The sequence below is a fragment of the Myotis nattereri genome (genome assembly GCF_964212035.1).
Source record: "Myotis nattereri genome assembly, chromosome: 10".
NCBI classification, from domain to species: domain Eukaryota; kingdom Metazoa; phylum Chordata; class Mammalia; order Chiroptera; family Vespertilionidae; genus Myotis; species Myotis nattereri.
In genome coordinates this window covers 47,834,071-47,848,846 of record NC_138085.1, presented here as the reverse complement: position 1 = coordinate 47,848,846, position 14,776 = coordinate 47,834,071, and the positions used below count along the sequence as shown (strand labels likewise).

General features: G+C 36.1%; 1 protein-coding gene across 1 annotated transcript in view; it reads left to right on the top strand.

The window, feature by feature from the left end:
• Window positions 1-13,155, top strand: part of EHBP1 (EH domain binding protein 1) — a 471,942-nt gene extending 458,787 nt beyond the window's left edge. The window contains exons 26-29 of the mRNA XM_081100594.1: window positions 4,323-4,422; window positions 5,539-5,612; window positions 11,784-11,898; window positions 12,101-13,155. Of these exons, the coding sequence (XP_080956720.1) occupies window positions 4,323-4,422; window positions 5,539-5,612; window positions 11,784-11,898; window positions 12,101-12,191 (380 nt within the window). The 3' untranslated portion in view covers window positions 12,192-13,155. The remainder of the gene's footprint in view (window positions 1-4,322; window positions 4,423-5,538; window positions 5,613-11,783; window positions 11,899-12,100) is intronic.
• The last annotated feature ends 1,621 nt before the right edge of the window (window positions 13,156-14,776 follow it).

Here is a 14,776-nt window from a genome sequence, read left to right as displayed (position 1 = left end):
CATCACTTTTATTCATTTAAAAATTTACATTGAAACACTGCTTCTGAAAAAATAAATGAAACTACATACAGATTCATTGATGAATTCTTCAATGAAATTAAATCTTGACTTTAAGTACTTTTTTTTTAGGTGTGGAATATAAAAGTGGTTACTATAGTCAACTAACATGTATTAAATGTGTAGTGTTCTGTTTTATGCTGTTTTCTATTAAATGGTTTCTGTTTATGTTATAGGAAGAATGATTTGAAGTCATATTTACATACTTACTTTTTCTGCCATTATCATTATTCTTTATTGTTTATAAATTTATACAAATTATACTCCAGCTACAATAATTGATTCAGAGAAAAAAACTGATATTAATTTAAGACATTGTGATGTCAGAAAAGACGTTGCATTTCTGGAGGCAAAATAAAAAACAGAAGTCTTTAAGAAAACAAAGTAGAAAAAAGTATTACCAGAGTTTGTATTAGTCTGTACTTTTAAAAATATATATATATTATTGATTACAGAGAGGAAGGGAGAGGGAGAGAGGGATAGAAACATCAGTGATGAGAGAGAATCATTGATCAGCTGCCTCCTGCACACCCCCTATTGGGGATTGAGCCCACAACCCAGGCATGAGCCCTTGACCAGAATCGAACCTGGGACCCTTCAGTCTGCAGGCCGACACTATCAGCCAAACCAGCTAGAGCTAGTCTACACTTTTAAATGTTATGGGGATGTTTTTATTGCTTGTATAATAAACATGAGGCTATGTTTTAAAATAAGTATAACAATTCAGCCATGGTTTCACATTTTAGTAACTGTATACTGAACTGTAGTATTTTGATTTTTTTTAAATTTCAAAATTGTCCTTAATAGTATGTATTAAATTTTTCAGTTTAATACATATTAAATCTTTCAGTTCCTGAAATTTAAAAAATTTAAATTTAAAAAAGTATCAGTGTCTGACTCTTAACATGACAAAAATGTAGCTGGTAAGTACAAATCAAAAATAATTTTGAAATAGAAGTAGTTAACCAGGTAAGGTTAAACAAGAAAAAATTATTTATGGCCATTTTATAAAATAATGACATTCTTCATTTTAAGCTACAGTGTAAAGTGCTTTATTCTGAGATTATGTATTGTGGCAGAAGCTAAAACTGCCTTTTTTTCTAACAGTGCCAGAATACAGCCTCTTTTTCTTTTTTGCACTAACAAGACTGCTTTACCACCACAGCCCACTCTAAGTAATTAAATCAATCCTTTGTACTTACCGTATTCTCCTCTAGTGACGGTACTAGATCTGATTATATGCTTCATGCATATTCAAAGTACCGCACTGACAGCTCTTTAATGAGCTCTTACTTAATCAGTATGAACAATGTTCATCTTGTTCTTTTTTTTCTCATGCATTAGAGCTAGGAACAGTTGGGAAAAATGAAACATCCAGCATTCATTTGAAAAATATATTGTACTTTGAAAAGTGTCTAAGCTGAGGAAGTTGCATTCTGCCCTTTAAAAGTCTGATGGACAAATTGGATTACTAGTATTGGATTAAATAACAAATGGTTAGAGGAGAAATGAGAAAAGCTCACTGTGATCACAGGCTTTAATATTTTTTGTTACTTATAAAGCTAAAGGGGTCTTTAACCAGTTATTAAAGTCAGGATTAATTTGTAATGGTTCAACTTACTGGCTTTTAAAAGCTTTTTGAATTTAAAAATTTTTAAATCCCTGAAAACAATAGTGTAATGATGTGTTAGAAGAAAATTTAATTTTTTTATTGCCATGCTAAGTATAGATTTCCATCGTTGTGTACAATCTCAGATAAGGAATTTGTGGTACATAATTGATTTAACCTTAAATATGTTTTTTCAGTTAATTCATATAATCTGTGTCACAATGTGAAATATGTCTTTACATATTATTGTTAGGCTTATTTACTTTTGAAACATAAAACTCTGTATTATTAGTTATTTCCTAACAATTAGGGGAGAGGGATTTTATCCTTACCCAGGCATGAGTTAAACTGAAAATAACATAGGACCACATCAATATTGTTACTGTCAAGGAAGCAGTCTTCCATTGAAGAAAATGATGCTAATTTAAGAGTAGGCTAGTTGCTTCTAGTATTCCCTGAAAGCCTCAATTATAAGTTAAGTTAAACTCAAAACAAACTTTTAATGTCTGTGTTTTTAGAAGCTACTTAGGTTATAAACACAAGAATTAAGTCTTTCATCAGAAAATAAAATATCATAGTAACTGCACCTATTAATATTGCACACATGTGTGATTTCAGTGATCAGAAAGGCCTTCACTAGGGTACAATTGGCCTTTTTCCAAATTGCAAGCTTTTCCCCAGCTTTTTCTTTTTACTCTTTCTTCTTTTGTTGCTACCCAGGGATTTGTTCCTATCACAGCCTATATCACATGACTAGTGTCAAGACATCACATGGTCTAAAGTGAATACAAAACCAGCTACCCTAAAGGAGAGATTAAAAATACTGTAAAACAATAAAGACTTTTGTTCATACTCTAAAAGAATCTATCCTGTCTGCTTCCTACCATAAAGTTTTAACAGCATTTAATGAAGACATATATCCTCACTGTTCTCCCTAATGATGAACAACAGATACCTATTTCACAGGGATGCTCTGAAGTATAATCTTTTGCACACAGAACAGTTCTTTATACTCTATTTTCATTCTAAATTTTTCTTCAAATTTATATCAATGTAGAAATAGTTAATTAAATGGTACATTCATGATTTATTTAAGTATTTAAAAGAATGAGGTAGATCTTCAAGCAATATGACAACAGTACATCACTGGGTAATATACAGGGGTGGGCACAAGTAGGTTAATAATTACTACAATAATAACAATACAAGAATAAACCTGTTTCATGTACTCATAACTGTAAGCCTACTTTTGCCCACCCCGGTGTGATATGATCTCACTTATATTAAAGAAAAACCTGTATGAATCTATAGTTGAGGTATATACATGTGTGATAGACAGCTATATCTGTGGTCTGGAAGGAGACATGCTAAACCTTAATAGTACTTACTTCTGGGGAAGGGAGTTGGGGTGGGATTGGTGAAAGAGGACTTGACTTTTTACTCAGTTATACCTCTGTACTGTTTAAATGTTTTAAATGTATTTGAAAGTTAAAAGAAAATATCCTGCTCACAAAGAAAATAAAATTTAGGGAACTAACTGGAGTATTGAATCTTATCTGGGATATTTAACTTTTTTAAATATATGTTTATTGATTTCAGAGAGGAAGGGAGTGGGGGAGAGAGATAGAAACATCAGTGATGAGAGAATCATTGATCGACTGCCTCCTGCACGCCCCTACTGGGGATCGAGCCCACAGACCAGAATCGAACCTGGGACCCTTCAGTCTGCAGACCAGTCCTCTGTCCACTTAGCCAAACCAGCTAGGGCAAATTTTTAAGTATGATTGTTTATGAATAAACAGGTACCTACATGAATAATATCAAATACGTACTGTATTTTATAATCCTTGATACAGTGGCCTTTGGGGGGCAGTAGTGTAGATGATGGAATGTATATTAGGAAAAGTGAATTTGAAATGTGCAATTAGTAAGTTTATAATCTAAAATGTTAGACCATCTCTCCATTCAAATGTTTTCTGATTTACTGACATTATTATGTTCATTATAATGTGTTTTTTCACAGACAGCTATAGGCATTTTTTGTAACTTGGTCATTTAAAATAATTTGCAAGTGTTTACCCTATTAAGGATGATAACTTCCAGAATGGTATATGCATGTATGTCTTAGTTTACTTTGGGGGAGAAAAAGAAGAAAAAGAACAAGTTGTTACAAGTGGAAGCTTTCACAAAATCTCTGGACTTCTCTGATCTTCCTGCTAGTCTTGTAATTCTCATAATGATTTTTTAATATTTTTTCTTTATCATGACCATATGTCTGTCAGCACCATGAGTTCCTCACTGAACTATAATAACAAATCAGCCTCTGGGGAGGATTTAAAAGTTGGAACACTTTTCTTTTAACACTAACACTGTGTTAGTGTTAGTATGATCTGTAGATATGTTCAGGAGGGCTGTATATTTTGACATGCTGAATAATAACAGCTTTAGAAGATTGAATTTTAGAAGATTATGAAATTTTAAATATCAATTTCTTTTTTCAGGCCTTGGACTTTAATCTTATGTTGTTATAAACTGTTTAATTTGAACTATTGGGGTAACTAAAATGTTTTTATGTTAGGAAAAAACAGCACTTGTGCTAAACAGTTATCAGCCTGCAAATGTCATATAACAAGAAATAACTCTTCCTGAATTATAGGAAGAAACACTGAAGAAGAAGAAGCTATGATGCAGGAATGGTTTATGTTAGTTAATAAGAAAAATGCCTTAATAAGGAGAATGAACCAGCTCTCTCTCCTGTAAGTACTCATAACTGCTTGTTTTTCCTGCAACATCAGTGGATCTTAGGCTTTTGGTTACTGGTTTCTTAGGGTTTCATATTTATTAGACTTAACTTTTTCTTTCCTTAGAGGTTAAAGTCTATTTTATATAAAAATAAAAAATAGTGTATAACCAGTTTTTATCTGAACAGTAAGAATTTAAAAAATAGAGTGCTAGATACTGAAAATATGTTTGCTATACAGAAAGCCAATGAATATAAACAATATTTGTGTTTAAGAAATAAAGCATTGTGTATAAAAAGACTTGGTGTACCTATAAATAAATTGAAATGTATTTAACATCAGATTCTAAGTTAAAAATTAAACTAACTCTTAATAAGGACAAAAGTACCTTTGTCTTCTACAGATGATGTTACCCTAAATTTTGGGATAAAAGATTAAAGAGTTACAGAGAAGTGACCTTTTTATAATTACAAGAATTACAGTAAAATATAGACTAAACCAAATGTAAGCATTCTTAGTCTTTAGCATTTAATTTACTATAGGACCTAATGTTCCTTTTTGCTAACTAGCAGTGTTCTTATATTATGCCACCTAATGTGGGAAGAAACAGGCTTACATGTTTTATTTTAGTGAAAACAGCTATTTCTGTCATGTCTGTTATGCCCGAACTTGATAAAAGAATTATAAAGAAGCACAGAAATTAACCAGCCCCAGGTTTATGGCCCTGTCTGTATTAAATTTGCACTTGTAGTGCTGCCATGTTTCTGTGTTCTTTTCATACGGAGTTCTAGACAAAAGCATGTTTGTTGGGAACTATGAAAACTCTTTGACAAAATAGACAAAATAGCCTTATATCTGGCACTTAGTACAAGAAGCATTGAAGGATGAGACTGTTTATTTTCAGATTAAAATATACCTCTGTGCAATTCAAAATTGAGGAAGAAAAATAACAGCATTAGTAAATATTCAACCTGAGGAAGGTTTTAGCTTTGTGTATCACTTGTTTGGAGTAGCTTAAAGTTAAAGAGAAAAGTCAGTTATGAGTCCTAAAATCAATGTAACCTAAAGGTTCTTTTAAGTGTTTAATGATTTAGTAATTAGCATATTGATGAACTTTTGCAACTTGCCTAGGGAAAAAGAACATGACTTAGAACGAAGGTATGAGCTGCTGAATCGGGAATTGCGGGCAATGCTAGCCATTGAAGGTAAGAAATGCTATGGTGGAGTGGAGGTATGTGAGGTGTCAATTGTCAAGAGAGATTGAAAGAGTATAATACACTTCTTGTCTCCCTAGGTGTGATCTGACTAGGGACCTACAGAATTTGCAAATAAATGCCTTAGCATCAAAAAGCATTAGTCATATAATACCTAAGGACCTTACTAGTAATTCAGATAGTTGTTATGCTAGCTATTAAACACACGATTTTCTTAAATTTTGTCAGTAAGCTTAAATGTCAATAAAATGGGAAATATAAGGAGTTAAATGATTTAATTACATTTTATGTGCAATTTAAAGTTGTTTACACTGGAGAGGTTTGAGTAAGATTTACCATTTTGATTTTTCACATTTCAAATCTAAATTTTACCTTAATATTTAATTGATGTCAACACTGAAATATGTCACTGTCAGTCTACTATAGCTCCTATTAAGCGATTATTCAGGCAAAGATTGGCATAAGAGATAAATGAAACACTTTCATACTTTTCATAAAGCTTTTAAATGAATTATGTAGTAATCCTAAGCATAGTTCATAATATCAGTAAACATTGGCTGTCTTAACTATGGCATTTACTATATATGATTTTTTGAAAATAATTAGGTGTTTTAGAATGCTGTTCTCTTTATCCTTATTATTTGAAAATGTCTCATAGTTAAAGATGTCTGTCTGCTTAAAAGCTAATCCTTTGGGCTCTGTAAAATGGACCTTTTGTCTAATCAATGCAAATTGATTTTCCTATTCTATATTGACCTCTTAACCCATTGACTGTCCATGGTAATTTCCTTCTTTACCTGATAAGGTACCTGATCCATAATAAGTCAATTCTAATTAGTTTAAAAACTAGAAGTTTAAGGTTGTAAGGGGGAAGGCAAGTGAAAACATTTTTAAAATATTTTAATTAACACTGTTATTGGATAAAATACATGCTATTTATCTAAATAGCATATTTTAAAATTATAGAAGTTTTATTTTTACTTTTATGTACATTATCTCATTTGATAAATATGACTAACAATACTTATACATCCTCATTAGAAATCAGACTGATTTTAAAAGGTTTCAGATAGCTAATTTCCTTCAAGTGGCTATCCAAATGTATCAAATTATACTACTGATAATGAAAATCGTGTGTTTAATAGCAAGCATAATGATTATCTATCTGAATAAAATTTGTCAAAATATTTAAGAAGTTCTTTGAAACTTATCATTGAAATAAAAAATAGAAGTATATTAAATGATATTTTTCCTCTGGATATAATTTTTGTAGACATTGTATAATTTTTAAGAAATTGGAAAGCTAAATAGTTAGTGAAAGGTAGTTACTGCAGATATGTTTACATGGTATGTATATATATATATGTGCAATTTTAAATGTATGTATATGTAGTATATGTAATATATAACTCATTATTCAGTTTATTCTTTATAGATTCATTATACATTACACTCAATACAGAGTATTAAGAATTTGCCTACTCTTTCATGTATAATAATTAAATCATCCCTAAAACACAACTTGATACAATACAGTAGACTTTTAAGGCAGATATTGCTTCTATCCCAAAACCAGTATTATTACCATATACCATCTTAAAAGGAGGGCCATGACACATATAAAAGATCCCATTTCATCAGCAGTCCTGTCCCTACATACGAGACATAGAATCTTAAATAATCTTACATTTTTTTTCTGCCTGCTCTTGTACACATGGTAGACCGGTAGAAAGCCATATATTTTTAAGAGGGGGAAAAAGTAATGTTTTTTCCCAACAATTTTGATTTCTTTAAAAATAATATAATTGTCCCATATGTGGTTGTGCCTCAAATCTCTCAACAAGTTTCTGTTGCTGGTTAAGGGGAAAAAAGAGACTTGAAGAAAGAAGCAGCCTGTTGATTACAAATAGAGACCCTTTCTTAGAGAGGCCTGTTGCACTAGCCTGGGCAGTACTAGGGTTGAGCTGTCCTGGAGAGGTACTGACAGTCCTGATAATCAGTTCTGTGAAGACTGTGTCCTCTGAGCCAACCCTTAGAATGGACATACATGTGATTAGGTCAGTAGCCTTTTGGAGTGTTAAAACACCACAGAAAAACACACTAACAGGCCGCATGAGTTGGTTTAGTTTTGCTTTGCTTTGTTCTTGCCCATCTCTTAAAAATTTACTTAGTAGCCATATGATGGTTTTTGTAATAAATTGACTAAAATATTTTCAAATAAATATGCTGCTGAAACCATTCACCAGGAGTAGAGCACGGAATATTAATAGCCACAGCACATGGAACAAAATATTAACAGCTTGGTTTGAGAGCAAAATAATAACAACATTCAACATATCCATTCTTCTGAAAATCCATAATCACTCTGGTCTGTGTTTTACCTTTATTTTCCTTAAGTTTTTTTTCATAGCAGGAGTTTCACTCTACTGAGCTAAGTTATAGGATCCCCTAAGCTAACAAACATCATTCAGATACTTTTCCTATAGTTTTTTTTTGTTCCAGATTACTTAATGCCCCCTCAGGAAAGGTAAATTCATTTCTGCACACATTGGGGTGGGCTTTTAGAAAGTGGTATGTTCATTTTCTGCACAAGGAATGGATCTTCTCTAGGATTTTGTACATCTTGATTTATTCTTGGCTTAGAGTTTGAAGTGGGTGCTCTTCTAAAGGGATTTATGCATAGGTTCACTATTTTTGTAGTTATGGTTTATATGATAAGCTTTTTATATTTAAAATCAATATGTAATCCTGTGGAGGAGCTTATCCCCTAAAACCCCATTTGTAAATCTATTTTAGCTTTGTTGCACAGCACAGCCACAGTCTTCCATAGATTGATTAGGTACAGAGGTAGAATCCTATCAAATGGCCTGCTCTGATGATGATGCAAACTCTTTCAGGATTGCTAGTTGACTGGAACTAAAGATAAGACTTGACTGCAATCCCCCAATGTGCTCTTTACAAAACTAGTGTTAATTTTCATCAAAGTGCCAGGCTTATTTATAGTGGCAAGGTGGAAGGTTTACTACAGCAACTGTAGGTCCTTTCTATTAAAGTGCTTATAGGTATTTCTTTTGCCTTTTTTCCAAGGTAATTATCAATTTCAGCAAATAAACTGAATCAGAGAATAAATAATTGACCCTATATATAAAAAAGAGTTTTTTTCAAATTAACAAAACAGCTCAGTGCACATAAACATAAACAGAATCTCTTTATTTCAACAATTTGGCTCAAATGCAGCATCAAAACTTAATCCTATTTGTTGCTAAAGTATGGCTTTTGTAGCAAAAGTACACTGGAATCTTTAAATTAATCAGAACCCACATTGTAGTCTGTCTAAGCCAAAGTCACCTAGCTAGCTAGCTGTGAGTGGAGCTATAGGTGAATAATCCTTTCTTAAAATGTATAACAGGTAACACAAACTTACAGGTTTTTAAAACATAACATTATGTCTGGGTGAAGCCATTGAAAAAGGATTTTTTTTTAATTTTTAAATTTAGGCTTGCACGTACAGATGTGAATTTTGATCAGTTTTAAATGTATTAATTTTTTTAAATCATCAAAATAGTTTACTTAATTTCCCAAGCTAGCATTCAAATACATATGTGTGTATATAAATTTACTCCTATGAAAAAAGCAAGTACAAAGTAAAAATAGTTTGCTATTGTAAAAAGTACTCACTATACATAGATAGCTATTTGCTCTACAATTTAAATTCTAATATCAGTTAAATTTGACTGTGAAATGATGAAAATTACCTAAATATTCATAATTTTAAAATGTTTTTGTTATAGTTACGGGAAATTCAGCTTGGAAAAGTTAAGATTTTAAAAAATTTTCAATATATCAGGTGTTAAAAAGTTTTCTCTCATGCATATTGTTAAAGCCTTGTTTTTTAAAAATTAAAGAAATCTTGATATTTCTAATTATTAATTAAAGCCTTAAAGGTGACCGGTCAAATGCAGAGAAGGGATAATTCAATGTCTGTTTTTTTAAAAAAAAAATTATTTTAAAAAATGTACGTTTCAGTTTAGTTATACTTTTTAAGTGTATGGCAGAGAAAATTTCCCAGTTATATCAAAATGTTTTGGAAGTGAGGATTATAAATTAAAGCTTATAATCAACATGATTTCTTCAGGTTGGAATGGAAAAATTAATATTCATCAAAACTAGTAATCATAATAATTATAAAATTTAGTTACAAATCTTTTACAAATTTACTGGGTTTTTCTCTGAGTTAATATTTCTAGAACTACAGTTACCTGAAATTAGATTAGATGAACTTTAAGATCTTGCACCCTGGAGAGCGCTATTAAAATATCTGCTATGTAGAATGAGACTGATTAAGAACAAGACCCAGATTAGAAAATTGTCCAGTATTCCTGAAACTCAGCATTTTAATTCAAAGAATAAAATTATGATAAAATATGGCTTTTCTTCAGTCTTGCTGTTCCATTATTTTTAAATTCTTACATTTAGAAAAGAACCTTTTCATAGTAATAATTTATTCCTCTTCATGTTATAGAATATTTTATTTCTTTTTTAATGAGAATGCATTGTGACCATTTATTTGTGTGATGTTTTGTATCAGATGTGGATTATTAGTATATGGTATGTTTTATATATTTGTATGTATGTATTTGAGCTTATAATGAAAGGAATAATGATAAAATTGAATAAACCATTCTAGCTTCTTGCTGCTATTCTAACCTTTATTGCATGATGATGTATCTAATTTTTAATTTGTAAATACAGGATAGAATTCCCTCTAGTACCATTTGCTTTCATAAAGCTGCTGAGCAGTTTGCTGTCTTGAATAAATTTTGCTTTGGAGGGGGTCGGGGGGATTTGAACCAGCACATTCTTGTGTGGTTTGTGAAGATTCACATGGTAACCAGCGGTGTGCATTGTTAGGTTTATCTGAATAAGCACCAGCCATGTGAGTTTTAACATGATTGCCCAGGGCAATGGAGAGAGAAGAGAGAAACCCAAAAGGATTGCACTTCTCTCTGTTTTTTGGAAAGTGCATTTGCTGGGGGAGGGGCTGCTTGAGTCAGTGGCCACGGTTGTTTTTTTTGTTTTGTTTTGTTTTTAAGCTGGTGTCCTGTTTCCCTCTAGCTCCTCATTTGTTCTGCTATCTGCCTCATCATCTACTTCTTCTTTTCATTGTTTACCTTCCTAATGAGGGAGGCGGGGTAGACTGGGGATTGATTGACAGCTACAAGCCCTTACAGTCTGGCCAGAGAGCTGTTGGCTTTGGTTACAAAAGTGCTTTAAATGTTCGATTAGGTTCTGTTTTTATCAAACCAAACTGCTGCTCATCTTAAGAAAATAATCAGACCAGCAAAGATTTGGAAATATATTATTGGGACTTAAAACCTTCAAAATACTGCCCCTACCCATGTAAAGAACACTGCTCATCGGATTTTCCAACCTTTAACATGGGGTTTCAAAAAGAAGTATGTAATTTTTCCTTTGCAAAGTGCTTTGATTCGAAACCACCCAGCCAACCTCTCCAAAAGAAAACTGGCTGTGATGCGATCGAGAGCTGCAGTGTAATATTGCAGAGCAAATTTATTTTTTACTTCAAAGAAAAATGCTAATTAGCCGATTCACTACTTTTAAAGTTATTGTGAAGCATATGGCGCCCAGTGTGAAATACATCCAACTGCTAAAATAGAGCGAAGAGGAAATTAGTGAAGAATAGGCTGTATGGGGTGAGGATGGGGGCGGGGGAGGAGGGTAGGTTCTCAGGCAGATTCTCTAGCCTTTTCAGAATGATTTTATCGCCCATCTCTGCTGCCCGCCCCCTCATTTACCCACATCCCCCACCACCTAGCCTCGCGCGGGCCTCTTCGGGGCCTCCAGCTCCCCCTCCCCCACTTTGGCTAAATCGGGTGTGCACCTCCGGCTGGCCACCGGCTCACACCTGGTCTCTTTTTCAGGTTCCAGCCCGGCTATAGCCGTCTTCTTCTGCGGGAAATTTTAGAAAGCAGGGCTTTAGGGCTGAAGTCGTTATCTCGATGGCCAAACTCGCTACAAAACACTAACTAGTAGTTCAGTAATATGGTTTGTGGAGAAATACAAGGAAACTGGAAAAGGCGGGAAGGGGCGGGAGAGTGCGCGGAGGTCCTGCGGGTGGATAACGAGCCTCCTTGTGTGCAGACTGGCAGAAGACTGCGGCCCAGAAGCGACGCGAGCAGCTCCTGCTGGATGAGCTGGTGGCCCTGGTGAACAAGCGCGACGCGCTCGTCAGGGACCTGGATGCACAAGAAAAGCAGTGAGTGTGCGGTGGGACTGGGTGGAGGCTCTGCGCCTGCTGAGGGTCCGAGAAGTTTTCCGAAACTTCAGTCCAGGGCTCGGGTGGGCCGGACAGCCTCCCACTGGCCCCGCGATATCTGCACCCGCTGGGCCTTGGGAAGAGGGGCGTGCTGCTCTGCCTCCACGAAGAAAAATAATTTTGTTTCCTGTTTGACTTCCAGGGCCGAAGAAGAAGATGAGCATTTGGAGCGAACTCTGGAGCAAAACAAAGGCAAGATGGCCAAGAAAGAAGAGAAATGTGTTCTTCAGTAGCCACTGGACCAGACTATATCCCAAAATTTTAGTCTTGGGTCCACAGACCAGAAAGTCACACTCGTTGTTGATTTAAAACTTAACATTTCATTTGGCTGGATTGTACTTCTTTGCTACCACCACCACCACCCCTTTTCCTCCCTCCTTTCCAGATTAAATATACAGAGCTCCAACATAGCTTTGTGTAAGGATTTTTGTGTGAGTTAATCATTTCCTTGAAATCATGTGAAATAGATTTGCACAGATACCTTGAGAATGATTGGTATTGGGAGTGTTCGAGGAACCGTTCAAAGAAGAAAGAAAAGAACACCCCTCATTTTTTGATGAGAGAAATTTTAAAACATTTTTTGTTAATAGCATAATGATGGTGGGAGGGGGGTCAGAGGGGAATAAGAAAAATGTCATGAATGATTTTTTTCCAGTCCTGCCATATGTAACCCTGACTCTGTTATCTAAATTTTATAGTTAGATCATATTCAATTTACTTATTAAACTGTCCTATTTACCAGTGGGATTTTCTGCAGTTGTTTTGCATTTCACTGTAAGGATAATAGAGTTCCTTTCCTCTCCTCTCCTCAGAGGATGGCCCTTTAACATAGCCCTGAGACTAGTCCTGTGATTTAAAGGTGAGCTTTGAGGATGGGACTAATTGACATGCATCAGTTTACAAAGAGCTCTTATCTTCTGAGAATGCGCCATCTTTTTCTCTGGATAATTATTTATTACATCTAGCTTGGTTCCTACATTTTGTTAGCTCTCAACATTGGCTCAAGAATGCTGTTAATATTTATTCTGTATTGATAAAAAGTCTGTCTTGCCACTATGAGTAAGTCTCCCAATTAATATTTTCTTCTCTAGCATAGCATTGTCATTTTTTTGTGTGAAAATGGTTATCTGTTTATTTATTACAATATTGAAGTCATATATAAATTTTCAATAAAAGCAGAAACTTTCTTACCTTAAACCCTCTGCTACTTCCTTGCAATGAGAATAACACTGGTTTGAAGAGAAGCTTGTGTATCAGTAAGACTTCATGTGGAAAAAAAAATGGTCCTTCTGAACACAGGGCAAGGATACACCATCCCGGAGGGGCCCTGCTGACAGGAACTGGATTTGAAAAGCAATTAGTCATATTTTCTTAAGCAGTGTAAAGTATCATCTTATGTAAAGGGTCATCTCTGTTCAAGATTTGCGGAAATTTTTTTATTCCACAGCACTGAAAAAAAGCTAATATCTTGATGAATTTTCCACGTTATTATTTTAAATTGTTATAATTTTGCACTCCTGTGAACTATGACTTCTGTTAACTGGCAAGTCTGTAGGTGCTAAAGTGAAAGGAAGAGAGTTATTGTTGGAGGAGAGTGAGTGCATGCAGGTGTGTGTGTGTGTGTGTGTGTGTGTGAGAGAGAGAGAGAGAGAGAGAGAGAGAGAGAGAGAGAGTTGAGGGAAAAGGAACTTTTAACAAGAAGTTCTAGGCAACAGAAATTGGCGATTTTATGGTAGTTTCCCATTACTCCTCTAGAGAGGTGTTCAAAACAAAGAAGGCTAATTCAACAAGTCTGGAGACAGAACAGTCCACTAGCATTTATACTTTTGCCTCGATCACACATACATATATGCACACATACATATACACACAAGTATGTATACATGCACACATACACAAATTCCGTTCAAAAGCATGCAGCCACCTTCAGTTGCCAGTCTTTTAAAATGACAAAAACTTGCTACGGTAGTTTCTTCATGACAAGGATTTTAACAAGTTATTGAAAAGTTATCGGAACTCAATGAAATCTGGTAATTGTGCTCTTTATTCGAGCAGGAGAACAGAGCGAGCAGCCGCGCTCTCGGGGAGGCTCTCAGAAGCCCGCTCTAAGCCCCGGGAAGCCGGCAGACCCAAATCGCCGGCCCGGAGCAGCCTGAGGTTGGGGCGATCAGCGTCACCCACCCCATTGACGCTGGATTCGGGGAACCTTCCCTTCCAAAAGCCTCCCAGAAAGCCGGCTCCCCCAGCCGCTTCCGACCTACCAAGCCCCAGATTCGCTGCCCCGGTCCCTGCCGCTACTGCCCCAGGCCCGCGCCTCGCGGGTTTTCCTTTGGGCTGCTTCGTGGCGCCCGCACGCCCCGCAGTGGCGGCGGAGCGCGGACCCCCGGGACTAGCCGGGCCTGGCCCGCGGCGAGGGCGCCTCGTTCATATACGCGCGCCCAGGTGCCGCTCCCCAAGCGCAGGCGCGAACCCAGATGCCAGGAGGCCGGGAACCGAGAGCCCGCGCTGCGGGAAAAGAAGCTGTGGGCCCGGGTCCCCGCGGAGGAGGAGCGTGGGCAGCGGGCTGGCCTGGGCACAGCCCACGGGCCGGCCAGAACTTCCGCCCCTGGCCAGCATCCCACGGCCCCTCCCCCTGTCCCGAGTGTCCTCCAGAGACTGGCCCGGCCTCGAGGTCACCTGGATGCTGGATCCGGGTTCCGGAGCCCAGCTCCACGCCTCCTCCCCGGCCGCGGGGTCTGGGCTGGGTCTACTTGCCCAGCCCCTGCGATACCCCATCTCCTCCCGTCCCTGGAAGGGTCGCGGCTCCTAGCCCAGCGTC